Source organism: Dasypus novemcinctus, chromosome 15 (genome assembly GCF_030445035.2).
Source record: "Dasypus novemcinctus isolate mDasNov1 chromosome 15, mDasNov1.1.hap2, whole genome shotgun sequence".
Classification (NCBI taxonomy): Eukaryota; Metazoa; Chordata; class Mammalia; order Cingulata; family Dasypodidae; genus Dasypus; species Dasypus novemcinctus.
In genome coordinates this window covers 90,355,951-90,371,693 of record NC_080687.1, presented here as the reverse complement: position 1 = coordinate 90,371,693, position 15,743 = coordinate 90,355,951, and the positions used below count along the sequence as shown (strand labels likewise).

At 44.2% G+C, this 15,743-nt stretch overlaps 1 protein-coding gene across 2 annotated transcripts in view; it reads left to right on the top strand.

Annotated features, from left to right (window-relative positions):
• ENOX1 (ecto-NOX disulfide-thiol exchanger 1) overlaps positions 1-15,743 on the top strand; it is a 564,686-nt gene that overhangs the window by 467,990 nt on the left and 80,953 nt on the right. For both annotated transcript variants that reach the window (XM_058276646.2, XM_058276648.2), the window contains one exon: positions 11,040-11,224. In XM_058276646.2, the coding sequence (XP_058132629.2) occupies positions 11,040-11,224 (185 nt within the window). The remainder of the gene's footprint in view (positions 1-11,039; positions 11,225-15,743) is intronic.

The following is a 15,743-nucleotide window of genomic DNA, read 5'->3' as shown; positions in this document are numbered from 1 at the left end:
AGCACATTGAGTCTTATTAGACCAATGGAGACTCAGTCTTTGACCTGAGTTTGTTGCTTGTCTATTGTGAAAAATCCTAGCCACCTATCATCAGAGTTCTCTTCCTGGGACATTTGCTGGTGGGTCCATCTTTATGCTCTCAGGAGTCACAGCTAACAACGAGCAGGTAAACTCTAACATAAAGAACTGTGAGTGCTGGGAGTATCTGAGAAGTTATGTAAACCTGCTGATCTGAAATGTATCTTAGGTTTTGTTGTTTGGTTGGTTGGTTGATTTGGCCTTTTAAGCCAAGACGGGTGAAAAACATTCTGAGATGGAAGGACCTTCTCCCCATATGCTCCTTAAAGACCATCATCTTGGGATCTTTTCCTCTCTGAGTGTTCCCACTGTGCCCAGCACCTTACATTGTACATTGCAGATGGATGAGAATATGTGAGGTCAATGAGTAGAAAATTAAATCCAGGAAGAACTCATTTTTATCCACTAGGACATGTTTTTGTTTTTCACTTCAGTCAAAGATAATACCTGTTATCTGTTTAATCCTCCCAGTACTGGCTGATTTCCAGATGCGGTCACTGAGGTCTGATGGAGGTTTTGTAGTTTGCCCAGGGTCTCAGAGAAGTTGTGGGCTGAGGTAGGATTAGCCACGGCTGCCCAGCCTCAACGCCCTTTGTCTTTCTCTAACACTCCTCAGCCTCCCTCCTTTGTGTAATTTATGTCTACATGACTCTCTGAGGTTGACAAGAGCAGGAATGTGGGATGCAACGAAGCATGTCTGGTGTTTCTCTCAGGCCATCTGCTCCTCCTCAACCCAGGAACACCTAATCGTTCCCAAATGACCACATACGTCCGGTCCTCCCTCCTCCAATTTCATACGTTCTTACTGTAGATGCTCTGTGTAACTCTTCAGGAAAGGAAGAGTGTGATGTTCTTTCGGGTCATAAAAAGTGGGAGACTATGTCAAGGTGAAGGGTGAAGCTAAGAGGAAGGAGAGAGTAAAGAAATGAGGAAGGTAACATTCGGAAGATTTGCTCTTAGAACTCGGTCAAAATTATTGCAAATGGAGAATATATCTTGAATTTTTTTAGTACTTTAGTAGAAGTTATTAGATTCTTGGGATTTTAATATGGAAATTAAAATTTAAATTGGACTTTTTTTCCCCTTTCATGTTACGTTTAAGCTCCTAACGAATATTACCACTGATGCCGCATCAGCACAATGTTAACAAAGCACTTCATATAAAATTATCCATAGTGCCTTCTCTCTCGTGTTCAGTAAAAAGCTAGTAACAAGAAAGCTGCTTTCTCAGAGGAATTCTTTTAACCTTTCAGAAACAAAATATTTCATGCTAATTCTTGTTTAATTGGAGTGAAGTCATTTTTTTAAAAAAATCATTGAATATGGGTTTGAAGTTTATTTCATCCCTGACCTCTTTAATTCAATCAAGGTCACCTCAGAAACTTGCTCAAACAGCTCTATTACTCTATTATAAAAAGAGGTAGAGCTGTTTAAAAGCATTTGGTGTTTGATTAATAGTACTTAACTGGTGCTTCGGCCCTTGCAGATGCTTTTTAAGCAGTTGCTAGTAAGAATAAAACATTACTACCTGAAAAATTATACTCATCAGAAACTCAAAACAAATCATTTTAATGAGCAAAGCAAAAACCACTTTTTGTGGAGATGTAAGAAAAGCTGCTATGCTCAAAATCGAGGGTTTTAATATCTGAACAACTCTCTTTCAGGGAAAAAAAATTGCTATAATTTAGCCATCCACACAGTTTTTAAAGTACATGCACTTTTCCCTGCCCAAGGACTAAGAGAGGAATGCTGAATTTGTCAACGCAGGATTTTGTAGGACTCAAACTCTGGGGGTGAGAAGAAGTAATGAGAAGATATTCCAGTTGAAAAATGTGGATGGAAGTCATCTGAAGGGATGGAAAAATCAAGAGTTCTGAAAATAAGTGTTCATGTTCCCCTCCCAGTTTTCAGGCCTGCCTGCAGACTGCTAAGTTCAGCTTGATGCTTTCCTTTGAAGAAAAGGTCATCCAGTGGTCAAATCACAAGGAAAACTCTTGGAAAGCAGCCTACAAGAGTGAGAATTGCTGTCTTTGGAAGAGAGTTTCAGGTCCCTGGAAAAAAGTAAAGAAATAACTTTGAACCAAGTGAGGTTCAGAGGCTCCTTGAGGTACCTTAGCTGTGTTTCCAGGGTAGCCTGGCAAATGATGTCCCTTATCCAAGTCTTAGACTTCTTGGCAGTAAGGTGAGACTCACTGTAGGAGTCTCCTTGACAAGGTGGTGAGAAACGATCAATTAAGGAATTCTGTGGCATTTTGCAAATATCAGGTACTGTGAAAATGTAGAGTCAAGGCTGGTGAGCAGTAACAGAAGGTTCAGGATGAGTGGTTCTCAGACCTGGCTGACATGAGAATCACCTGGGGGGTTTTACACAAATCTCAATGGCTGGGGGCTAATGCCAGCCATTATATTAAATATATAGTATTTAATATATATGATATTAAATATATTAAATATATACTCTATTATTAAAATACTCCCCATTGATTCTGATGCACAAAAGGATCAAAAACCACCAGTAGGTAGCATGACAATTGATGACTGAAAAGAAAATAAGTAGACTGAGGGAAGGCAAGAGAATGTGAAAATGAGAAGAAAGTAAACCTGGAATACAAGATAAAAACATTTGGTGGAAAGTAAGGGACTGACAGAGGCAGTAATAAAGGACCCAAGAAAGGGGAAATGGGAGGGAGGTTGTGTATCAGCTCCAGGATGGCACACATGGCACAGGTGGAGAATTCCCTCATCAGGTTAATGCCAAGTGCATTTGGATTATCCTTTGTTAAGTAGACAAAAGGCTAGTTGGGGAGAAAAGGAGAAGGGTAGACTGATGCAGAAAACTGTGATGAGAACCAGGAATGCAGCCCCTGACTTTTTTCTGACTCGAGGAGAATAGCCAGGGACCATTGTCTCATCCATCAGTGATGAGAGATGGAGATGGCTGGGCATTTACCCAGGAAAGAAATTCTGAGGAGGCAGAGGCTGGTCTGGAGAGGGTATGGACACGGGGGAGCCTCCTCTCCTGCAGTGAAGACGCTGGTCCAAAGGTCCTTGGCTAAGGCCACTAGCTCGCAGAGAGCACAGATGTTCAGCCTGGGCTCCCCTCGGTGAGAGCCACAAAGCTGCTGCAGCAGCAGCAAACTTTTTCCAGAAATATGACTGCAAAGAAAAGTAATACATGACGTCTGGTAGATCAGGAAAAAAAAAATGTGTTTTGCAAACACTGCCCAGAGGATTTATGAAAGCATTCTGTCACAGTATCCTCACGGGAGAGGCAGTAAGCCTTTAGAGAGGAACAAGTAGACAGATGAACGGAAGGGGAGAGGACAAGACAGAAAGCAGAGGAGCCAAGAAGGCACATTGGGTGGTAAAAGCTGGAGGGGAGCTGTTAGGAAAGGCTGAGAAGAAAGCATGGGTCAGGAAATAAAATGGAGGAAGTCCAAGACCAAAAGTTATGAGGAAAGCTTTGGAAATGGGGATCTGGCCCCTCCTGGCCACAGAAGTGCTAAAATCTTGGCATGCATTAGAAGCACCCTAGGTACTTGTTAAAATGCACACCCCCAGGGCCCTGCCCAGAAATTCAGATTCCCAGTGTTTGGCTTGGGTCCAGGCATTCTCCCATAACAGACAACCAAGCCAGTGCAGGCTGTCTATGCTCCAAGCTTTGAGGACTGCCGGCCTGAGGAGCCAAGCAGCTGTCCCCACCAGTGTCAGCCTGCCGTAGTTACACAGGTAGAGAGGACAGGGATTCTACTGGTCCTAATGCCCCATGTAAATAAGCATTCGTAAATCGATTTCATCATTGGCGACGTGGATAACGAGGAGGAGCCTTCCCCGGACAGCCCAAGATTCATCACGGTGCCGCATTTTACCCCAAACATGAAAACAGTCTTGGTTCCCACTTAGCAGTGCGGCTAGTCTGGGTTTACGTGGGTTACATATAACTGAGAGAAGGAAAAGACTCTTCTATTCGGCTCTTCTTTGCTGTCGCTAGCATTTGGTGTTATAAAATGCGAGCTTTGTGAAAATAGCTGGTCGAGGTTCCTTGCCAAAGGCTGTGCCTGGAATGAGAACAGACGGAGACCGGGCTGGCCTTCATTTCACAGGTCGTGTGGCTGTGCTTCCTATGGTAGAAACCACCTGTTCAAGTGTGGGAGGAGAAAAAGAAAAGCATCGCTGCGTGAGCGGAAGGTTTCTTGAAGAAAATTAGAAAGACGTGACCATTTGATAAGAGGGGAGGTAATTTGCAGGTTGGAAGGAGAAAGATGGCAAGCGGGTGGGGAAACGAGAGGAGTGATTAGTTTTAAGGTGGGGTGGGGGTTGCGGTTTTCGGCTTCTCTCTTTGAACAAGGCAGACCGCCAGCCAGGGTGAAGTGGAGCTAAGCGAAGCCCCAGGCCGAGGCCCCGTACCCGAGCTCCGCACGCCGTCTGCAGGTGGGGGGCCGCGCGGGTAGGGGCCCCGTTTCTGAAAAACGGTTTCATTTTGTGATCTATTTAGGTCTATCCAAGTGTGCCTGGCCTACAAAAGAGTCTTTAAAGCCATCAGGGGAGAGGAAAAAGGTAGTGCTGTGTTTCAGAAATAGAACCAGGGATTGAAAGTGAAAAATGAAAACGAAATTCTAATCAAAAGAAAAGAAGAATGAGAAAAAGAAAAAAAGTCTTCCTCTCTTAACCTGCTTCCTGCCTGGCTTTGGGGCAGTGGGAGAATCCAGCGCTCTGGCCTCCCCGCCTGCCCCTGCCCGCCAGGCTTGTACCTTCGTGTGCTGGGGAGACGCCCTCCTGGAGCAGTTCTCTTGCTTCCACCACGTTCCTTATCTGCACTTGAGCCTGCTCCAGGGCTGGGGGCTCCAAGGGCAGGGCGGGACGGGGGCTGAGACACCCCCTGCCCCACCCTGGGCTGGCCCTCCGTGGAATCCGCCTCCGCATAGCCGGAGGACCCCAGAAGCTTCCTCCAGGCGAACCCCTCCCCTTGGCCTGTTTTCTTCTGAGCAAAATGGGGGAGGCAGGCGAGGACAATCGTGTAAATAAGGTACCACATGCGTCTTCACATGAGTCAGGCAGCCCCTGAGAGTCATGACCCCAGCGCGCCTGCTGCTGGCTGTGCCTCCAGTCTCACAGCCGCGGTGGTTGCAGGCTCAAGTTCACCTGTGCTCTCAAAGTCACCCTTATCCCATTGGCCCTGCGTGAAGGGGGAGGCAGGTGCACACTGGGTGCCTGTTGGGTGCTCACTGCTAATAGCAAATGTGCCAACCCTAATCCACACCATGGATATAAAGCGTCACATCGAGGCTGAGTTGTAGTAATAATAATCCCGCAAAATTGTAGCAGAAGGAACTTCTGTGAGCAGTTCGAGGCAGATTGCTGCTTCGGCGGCGATCCCAGTGTCACTGAGAAGTAGATCGATTGTCTCTTGTTAGTGCCCCAAGAGGCCGTCCAGCAGGAGAGCAGCCCTTTGGCTCCAGTGAGAGGTGGCCACAGCCAAGGACCCTGAGGGTGGGGGTCCCCTGTGTCTCAGGCCTTCACCAGCCCCTTCAAAGTAGACCCGGGGGTACAGAGCCCTGCCAGGCCCCAGAGGAACAGGAGGCATTTCTGCCACTTTTACTCTCAGCTGAAGGACAGGGACACTCATAAAAGCAGCATAGGTGAGTTTTGGCGGCTGGGGTGGGCCCTCTCACCTGGTTCCTGGGGAGCCCCAAGGTCAGATGGCTCTCTCGGCACAGAACTCTCCTTGGAGCCTCATGGCCAAGCCCTGCCCCACGTGCTCAGTGGTCAGCAGGTATCGGTGGGCCTGTTTCAGAGAAGAAAGAGCCAGGACACAAAGAGGGGTCCCTCCGTGGTTTCCAGAGTCACGCACTCAGGCCTCAAGACTTCCCGAAGGCTGAGTTTAGTTTCCATGCGGAGCATCCCCACAGTTCTCCTGCAGAAGATATTTTATTTTATTTTATTTTAAGGGCGGGGCTGTCCTCTCCCCGTGGTAGCAGAGCTTCTCTCCAGCAGAACGGGCTCCCGCACAGAGCCAGAAGCGGAGTGTTTTGCCTCCGCTAGCACCACATCGGCCACTACAGAAGAGCCGCTGGATGCCCCTCTGGCCAGCTGCCCCTCTGGGGCCACCTGGAGGCCTGTTCCTCTCTGAAACTCAGTTCCAACACCTTGGAAACAGAAAGAGTGAGCATATTTACTGGATCATGCTTTGTTAGGATTAAAGGAGACGGTGCATGTGATATGCTTAGCAGGTGCCCTTGCTCAAAGTAAGGCTCAAAATCTGTTGGCTATTTTTACTTTCACGACCAAGGAGGTGCTCGGTGCATGGGGACTGGGCCAGGGTCTCAGGGTCTGGGGATGGTGGTGGGACAGGGCTGCCTTCACAGGCGCGCACCCCGGAGCTGAGAGGCACGCCAAAGATGGTCAAGGAAGGACACCGGGACGAGAAGTCAAGCACGAGGGTCCTCCGGGAAGCACTGGAGCTTTCTGCCAACTGCCCGTTTGGGGTGCAGCCGATGACATCCTCGACAAGGGCTTTCTGTGAGCGTGGGGAAGGAAACACAGGAAATCCTGCCCACATTCCAGGAGGGCATCCGGCAAACTGGAGGCAGAGCTTTAAAACTCAGAGTTCCCCTAAGACACAAAGACAAACAGTTCTAGAGCAGCCCAGATATTGTTAGAAACAATATGTTAAAGGGTTTTATTATTTAGTTGCATCTTTCCTGAGCATGAAAAAAAGACGTTAACATATCATCAGCTTACCGGGACACAATCCAAAATAACTTACATTTTTGTTCATATGGTGCTAATTATTTTTCTGAGGCTGGCTTAGGATGGGAAGAGAGAGCTTGCAAGGCTTTCACCAGATTATTTACTTGAAGAAGTTAAGCACATCGTTATCGGTTCCCATGGCAACACAGTAATACAGGCAGCAGAAGGGAGGAGGTCACTTTGACCATAATTAATGTAAAAAATAATGGTTTCCATAGACTCTGGTAAAGGATACAGTGATATGCCCTAATACTTTTAAACTTCTCTTCAGCGGTGCACTTTAATCTTGGGATCACATTGGAGGCACTGCTGTCATTTGCATAGTTTTACTAGCCTAGTGTTATTTTTGTAAATGTAATTTAATCTTGTTTAGCCAAATTTTTCAAACGTTATTATCTCATTTTTGATGCAATCAGAAAATTCAAGTAACCAGAATTTTTCTAAGTATAAATCAGTGACATATAATGGTCTTCTTGTATATTCCTTGCACATTATTGCTCAATAAACAGTTGATTGATGAATTAATTAATGATAATCCGGAGATTCAGAATTCCCCTCAAATTACCAAAGAAAGGTTTAATTTTGGGGGTTAGTTTACATCTTAAGTGCCTTATTGTATTCTTCCTTTAAAAAAAAAATTGGTAATCTGTACGTTGTCACCCTTAGCTAAATATTTATGTTTATTTGAATAGTGGATTTGTTAGGTTGCATCTCAAGGATAAATTTTATAACAGAAGTTTGATTACATAGTTTTTAAAAGTTCAAAGCAATGTTTCAGAAAGTACTAAAGAGGGAAAAAATGTAAATGAACTAATTGATGTTTCTGAAAGAAGTTTTAACTGAAAATTCATAGAAAGCCAGAAATTATTAGGATTTTGTTTCTTTGGGCACTCTGGTCCAAGAAACATCATTCAGCTTCTCCTAGGAAGCCCCGTCTAAGGGCCGCAGTGTGGCGCTGAACACATTTACCAATACGTGGCCTGAAGTTAAGTGGAGTCAATATACAATTTCTCACCCTTTAGAAGATAACCACTTTGCTGCCACATGAGCAACCAAAAAAATTTTTGTAAATATCAAGCCTGAAATCATTTAATCAGGAATGTAAATCAGTTATACGCCCCGATTATAAAACTGTTGATTGAATTGGCTATGGTATTGATTTCAGAGGGGGCTGTGCTTTTGTTGTTGTTTTTCTTTTTGACATAATGCTATCACATTCCTATTCCAGAGACATAAACAGCATTGTATCCTGCTCGACAGGCACATGATCCCTTGGCTCAGCCAAGAATAAGAACTGTCAGAGTACAATTCCATAGGCTTCTAAGAGAGCCCCTAAAATAATGGATGGTGCGCTTTCCTATATGTTTGTATGTTCAGATAATTTATTTAAATAATGTTGCTGGCACATATTTTATAGCTACTTGCATTTTGCTACACAGATTTCAGCGTATCTTGCAGACTATGCAATTCATTTGGAAAATGTAATTTCCATCCCTGCATACTAATCGATTTCTTCACAAACACCTGCTATCAGTTATGATAATAAAAATGCCACTCTGAATTGAAAAAGGGCCAAATAGAGCTTCCTAAGGAAATGACTTAAGTATCTCTGAATGCCACTAAATGTAGTAATGTGCTTGTGTAGCGCCAACACTTTTTTCACCATTTGCATTTTCTATAATTTTGCCCTATTACAACATCTCTCTCTAAATGAAGCCTCATAACCGTTTCCTTGTGGATCGGTAAACTGAATTGTCAGGAGTTGGAGTCCCAAGTTGTGGACAAGATTTGAAGTTGGGCTGCAAAATACTAAAAGCACGAGCTCATGCTTCTGGGTCCTTTTTGATTTTATGAGTAAGGTCCTGGAAACTATAAAATTGGCTGCTCCTTGGTGTTGCACACACTTATACACCAAATAAAATTTCCTTTATTCATTCTCTTCAGCCTCCAGTTCATTCCACGCACCATTGCCAAACCAATCTTCCTAAATCACCAATTTCATCCTGTCCTGCTGCTGCCCAAGCGGTTCAATGGTTCCCAGGCGGCTGCCCAGCTCAGCTGAGCCTAGCTCTGCAGCCTGACTTCAGAGCCTTCAGACCGGCTCATCACCAACACAGTCCACCTTTCACTGCTTCCAGGCAGACCCTTGCCTTGTTCACCAAGCTCCTGGCCTTCCTACTCCAGGATATCCTATCTTCAGTGCTCATCTCTGAGCTTACACCTTTGCCCTTGAATGGGAGGCCCCTCCCCAGTTCTTGGGTCGTTCATTCATCCTTCAGATCCTTCCTTGATGGTCACAGTCTGCAATTTTCTTTCTCTTCTCAGAAATCCTGTAGGACGTGTGTACCTGATGCTGAGTTACTCACTCATTCATCCGTTCAGCCATTTATTAAGTGCCAGGCACCCCTGCTGTTCTTTCTTCTTTTGAACTTGTTAGTCTCCTTTTGAATAGACCTGTCATGGTTAGATTTTAAGCTCCTTGGGAGAAGAGACGTCTTCTTTTTGTCATCCAAGGTGGCCCAAACAGACCTGTAAATGTATGCAGTGAATGCTTGTTGACTAATTGATCCCTAATGGTTTGAGGTAGGGAATTTCTGTTTAATTGCATTTTGATTAGTATTTCAATATGTACCGTACATAGATTATCATCTTGCAAAGTGGGATACTGTAAAACACTCAACTGTAAAGCTACTATTAACATAATTTGATGTTTGATGTCTGGGGAGAGAAGTCGCAAGGTTTCAGCGCACCTCAGTGAAAATCTGTCGTTACTGTACCATAATATGCAAGTCCTACCTCCAGGAGCCTGACCCAGATCTGGCCTCAGACCCAGGGATCGAGCGGGGAGGGAGAGCGAGCCTGCCGTGCGGCCCCCACCATACCAGGTCCTTACACGCCACAAGTTACATCTTTGAAGAGGTTTCTGATGGCAAGCTTCTTTATTTCCCTTTCGTTGTTCTCTTGCTTACAAAATAGAGAATAGATTTTCAGGCAGGAGGGGAAGAAAGGATGGGAAACTGGCAGGAGAGTAAAAGGGGAGGATGGAGGGCTGGTTTTGAACAGTCTGATGAGAACTCAACCCGTCCGGAAGGGCAGAAGGCAGAGCGCCTGGAGCCAGTGGCCTGAGCTTCAAGACCGGTGGTTCTGCCACCTACTTTGTGGGATTGGACGAGGACGTCAAACCTCTCTGTGCCTCATTTTTTTCTCCTTTGTCAAGATGAGGGCCCTAACAGCACTCACATGCTAGGTTTGAGGGGGCATCGATGTGTGGGTTCACCCAAAGCTCTTGGTACGGTGCCTGTTATGGGGCGAGAGCTCAGCCGCTGTTTCTCTGGTTGGAGGGGACCACTAAGCAACACGCTGGAACCTGGGGAGAGCAACTTGCCCTCACGCTTTGTCTTGTCCCATTCACTTCCCTCTCTCATTTGGTTTCAGCTGTTTCTGAAGCCTCTAAGATGTGTAAGGCTCTGAGTTAACCGTCTTGGATTCTCAGAAAGGTGGAGATGTGAGGGCTGAAGCTACACAGTGAGCATGTTAGGTTTCAGGAAGGAATGTTAGAGGAATCACTCAGCCTTGTACAGAGAAAGAGGTTTAATCTGCTCATGAAACAGTTGGAACTAGGTTACCATTCTGATGAGGAGTTTGAGAAGAGAATTTGTCCCTGCAGTAGAGTGGGGAGGATTGGTGTGCATATAAATTCCCCTCCTCACTGAGATGCTACTGCACGCTTCAACCTGTGGAGCTGCTGCTGATTAGAAAGAAAGCAGCACGCCAAGGAACTGAGCAATCCTGTAGAAGGGAGAGAGGGAACGACAGCGTGGGAGCTGGGATGAGTGCCCGGAATTCTGAATGGCATCCTTCCCTCGCCACATACACCAATTTCTGAGAGGGTGCCTGGGCTGGGGAGAGAGGGCTAAGACAAGAATTTGAAAGGAATCCGTCCTTGTGTCCCACAAGAAGCACTCACTGCTGACCCCAGACAAATGGATGAAAATTCCCAAAGAAGTGACACACACACACACACACACACAAATACACGGCAAAATAAAAAGGCCCGGGATTGAGGCATTTGGTTTTATGCTGGCGGGGAGGAGCTGCTGATGTTGAAAGTTCAGGCGGGAGAGTCCTTTTCCCACGGAAAGCTCTGTCAGCCTCAGCCCTGTCGTGTACGTTCAGGGGACTCACTCCGACTCATTCTGTCTGTCCTTCAGCCCTGGCCGCCCAGGCCTACGCGCTCAAAGAGGAGAACGACAGCCTCCGCTGGCAGCTGGATGCCTACAGGAACGAGGTGGAGCTGCTCAAACAGGAGAAAGAGCAGCTTTTCCGAACGGAAGAAAACCTCACCAAGGACCAGCAGCTACAGTTCCTGCAGCAAACCATGCAAGGCATGCAGCAGGTACCCAAGCTCGGGTTTGTTGTTGTTTCATTTTGTTTTTAGGCGAAGAGATGTGTGCATGAAACTGAGGTAGAATTGCAGCCATTGCTGGGAAAGGGGAAGGAGACAAAATGACCAGGGAAAAGCTAAGTGGATAGGAAAGAAAAATGATAATGACTTTGGTAAGCTGGAGAAGAGTCAACCTAAAGAAAGACATTGAAGATCGATGCCCTCAAAGTAGAAACTAAAGGACAGAAAAGTGTGCAGATTGAAAGGTTTGGATAGAAGATTTGGACTCCTGGCATATGGGCAGAAATTCCTTGCCAGTCATGATGCAAGTATTTTGTAATCTTAGAGCTTTGAAGAGGACAATGCCAGTTGGCTTTACAAATGCCTGGTGAATCTGTGTTCAAGGTCAGTGTAAATGTACGCTCTTTTGGCTCCGTGTCTTCTGAATTAGACTTAAGATCTAGTCAGGCTCTGTAAGCCCAGGGCACGGTTAAGAAATGTTTGTTGATGGAATGAACGGAGCCTCGGAGTTCTGGGTATGAGGCAACGTAGAGAAGCAGAGCAGTAATTGTGCTTTCGTGGAAGAGTGCCAGACTTCATCCTGGCACACTGAGCTTGAAGATGTGTATTTATGGCAATTTTTAGAAAGGAAACAGAAACTGTAGGCTCTGGAGAAGGAGAAAGGATCACAGATCATTAGGAAACGAGGGGTTGAGAGGAGAGAAAAGGCCGAGCACTGGCAATAGGGGAATAAGTCATAGGTGGATTTGTTATGTGAAGACAAATTAATACATAATATTCTTAAGTTGTTCGGGCCTTGAATTGTCTTCGAAAAATACAGCATAAATTATTACCACTCGTGAGTCCTGTTTTGCTTATCCCTCCGAATATACAAATCCAACCAATACCATCTGACGAAAGACTTTCTATTTAAACAAAAGAATTCGAAGTAGGATGACAGGAAATTAAAATATATAGTGAGTAGTATTTTTTTTTCTTTGTACATTCCCCCATCCATATTGACTGCTCTCTGAGCATGAATTGCCTATGAAAATGTCTTATTTATTTAAAGTAACTGTTACAGAAACAAATGCCAAGCAAGAAAAAAATACTTGAGAGGGAAGAAAATAAAAAGGAATAGCAGATTGGGATGTGAACAAACTAATAACCAATGCCACACAAATGATGTCTTAAACATCTCTTGTTATTTTAAAGCAATTTGAAAATATTGGCTTGGAGTCCTGACTGGTTGATGTCCACAGCGTGTGTTAGACAAATCAGCAAGATCCAGAGGTCAGAAGCAGCCAGGAAAATGTCACTATACTCATGGCCCGTGTCCCTGCACTTAGAAATCTGTGTAACAGCTGCTGAGTGGGGCTCCTGGGGTCAACCATATGTCCCAACAGTGGGTGCCTGCCACAGCCCTTGCCAAGAGGAGAGTCTCTGGACTTCCCCAAACACCACAACACCAGACCAGCTTCTACCTCATGCAACAGGGCCCTCTTTTCCTCCAGAAAAGATCATCCCAATTGCTTTAAAAGGAGATAAAGCCTTGAAAGACTATTGAAGATTCACATCTAAATTCAGAGGAGATGAGGGTAAGCTCCTCAAAACAAGCATGGGAGATGGAAGGGATATCAGCACAGGTGCACTGAGGAAGCCCTGCGCAGGTCCAGAGAGCAGCAGGGTGAAAACTGCCCGCTGAGTTACAGCAGTTGTTTGAGCTTCTCCTACCATTCTAGGATCTAATTGGCAGTAGGAGATTGACTTTCACATAGTTTAAGGTTTACATGCTTTCTGAGAGTCCCGTTTCTGACTTAGAATCACCGTAAGTAAATTACCACAGCTTGCTCATTTGAGCCCCAGCACAAAGAAACCTGATTTTTAAATCTACTCTCAATTTATCCGTTTTGCAAATGAGACAATCCCAGTCTCCTGTGAATGTCAGTGGGCAGAGGCGGCCATGTCCTCCCAGATAGCATTGCTTTAGCAATTGATCTGTTTGGGAAGTTATTTCCTTAACAAACAAAAGACAAGTAAGAGCCTTAATGACCTTGGAACTAGCTGATACTTTTTAGAATTGTGTTCAAGTGTAGTCAAAAAGTTTCTACCCCTTCTTGTTTTAATCTCTTAAGGATATCTTCAGTGACATCCCACAGTTTCTATAGGTGCTCCTAAAGAAAACATAATGGTCAGGACTCCTAAAAATGAAAAACAAAAAACCTTGGCTGACTTTGTCTAGACGTTTCTGAGTTTGCTCCTGCATTACACATGAGTCACAATTTAATATTAGAGGTTTCACACGAAGGGAAATAATAGCTTGTCTCCATGGTAACCTGGTACCCTTCGCCTGATCTTCATCGGGCAGTGCAGTTAACCCGTCTCTCCATCACAGGGGTAGTGAGGTCATTAGCTTTCGTTTGTATCTTTAGTAAAGGACATACATGTTTTTGAGTTCTTATTTCCCTTGAGATTACCACACTGAATTTTTAAATTAGGTTTACTGAGGTAAAATTTACATACAGTAAGATATATTCTTTTTAGGTTTACAGTCTTTTGAGTTTTAGCAAATGTATACAACCTTGTAGCTACCACTCTCAAAATCAATACAGTAAAAAGTTACATCTTCCCAGAAAATTCCCTCGTGCCCCTTTTTCATCAACTGCACCCACCGCCCCACCCTCAGCAACCAGTTATAGTTTTGCCTTTTCCAGAATATCATATAAATTTCATTGCAGAATAGAATATCATGCAGTTTTGTAACCAGTTAAGGCTGGTTTCTTGAACTTAGCATACTAGGTCTGAGATTCATCCATGTTGTATGTCTCAACAGTTCACTCCTTTTTAGGTAGTTTTCCATTGTAAGGAAGTACTGCTTGTTTATCTCTCACCAGTTAACCGATATTTGAGTGGTTTCCAGGTTGAGGCAATTATGACTAAATCTGCTATAAGCATTCACTTACAAGTTTCTGTTTGAATGTTTTTTATTTTTTTGTTTTTTGTTTTTTTCATTCCTCTTTGGCAAATACCTAGGAGTAGGTTTTCTGGGTCATATGGTAAGTATGTTTAACTTTTTAAGAAACCGCCAAGCTCTTTTCTGAAGTGACCGTGTATTTTGCACCTCAGAGGCACTATTTGAGAATTCAGGACAGTTGTTACATGTCCTTGCCAGTCAGCAGTCTGTTTTGCTTTGTTTTCCACTCTCTTAGGTGTATGGTGTATCTCATTATGTTTCAGCCATAATGAAATTTAAGCAATCTTTTTCATTCCCATTTGTGAGAATAGGTCAGTATGTCATACTTTTAAATAACCAATTTATATACCAGAACTTTTTTCCAAGCCTTATGTAAATTGTATTCTGACAGGACTGATAAAAATTCAAAAAACCACAGGAGACCATTATAAGCTGCTGACATACAACTGTCACTAATGATAGTTAGCTCGGAAGGCTCCTTCATAAAAACTTTAAGCCAAGTATCTTAAATAGTGTTAGCCAAACTAGTCTGAAGATCCATGTCTACATCGGCCCATGTAGAACAGTAGCTCTCAAATGCTCTTGGCTCCACATCAGTAAGGACCAGGATTATTAGCTGTCTTGACTACTTCCAGCCAGAGAAAATAGAAAATAGAGGAGTGGAGTGGGTGTAGCTCAGTGGTTGAGCGCCTGCTTCGCATATATATAAGGTCCAGGGTTCAATCACGGGAACCTCCTAAAAAAAAATCGGGGAAAGAGGATTGTTATTATTGACACCACTTCAAATAATAAGTTATAATGTTATTCCTTATACTCAAATTAGCACATTTGCATGATTTTCTGCGTAACTATTGCAAAAATCTCACTAATTCAGGTTATTCATACAAGAAGACAAAGAAATAGAATGTTGTTACTTTAATAAAATAGAAAGTAATCTCAATTTGACCACATGTTGTTGGTCAAGGGTTGGTTTAGGTATATGGATATATATATTAATCAATTAAAAATGTTTTAAAATGAGCACCTCAGTGAGTGCTGATAACCAGTTTAAAGATCGCTTAAGAAAGTTAAACATTTCTCTTTGTAATCTTGTTTAAATGGTTCAGTTGCTTAGTAAGTACATTTATTGGAGACAGAGAAAAACTTGGGCTCAATTGTTCCCAAAAATTCACATGTAATAACAGCAGGAGTGGTACCAAGGGTAGGTGGTAACTGTTGTGGTAAAATGACTGTGGTGGAGAAGGTGACTGTGCAGGTAAAGGTAGCTGGTGATGGTGGCTGTGGTAGGGTGGTGACTGTGGTGGTAAAAGTGGGTATGGTGGTGAAGGTGACTATGGTTGAGAAGCTAACTATGGTAGAGGAAGTGACTGTTGCTGAAAGCTCTGTGGTGGTGAAGGTGACTGTGGAGGTGATGGTGGCTGTGGTGGTAAAGATGGCAATTGTGGTGAAGCTAGCTATGGTGGTGACGGTGGCTGTGGTGGTTAAAATGACTGTGGTTGAGAAAGTTGGATGGGATGGTGATGGTGACTATAGTGGAGAAGGCGGCTATGGTGGATA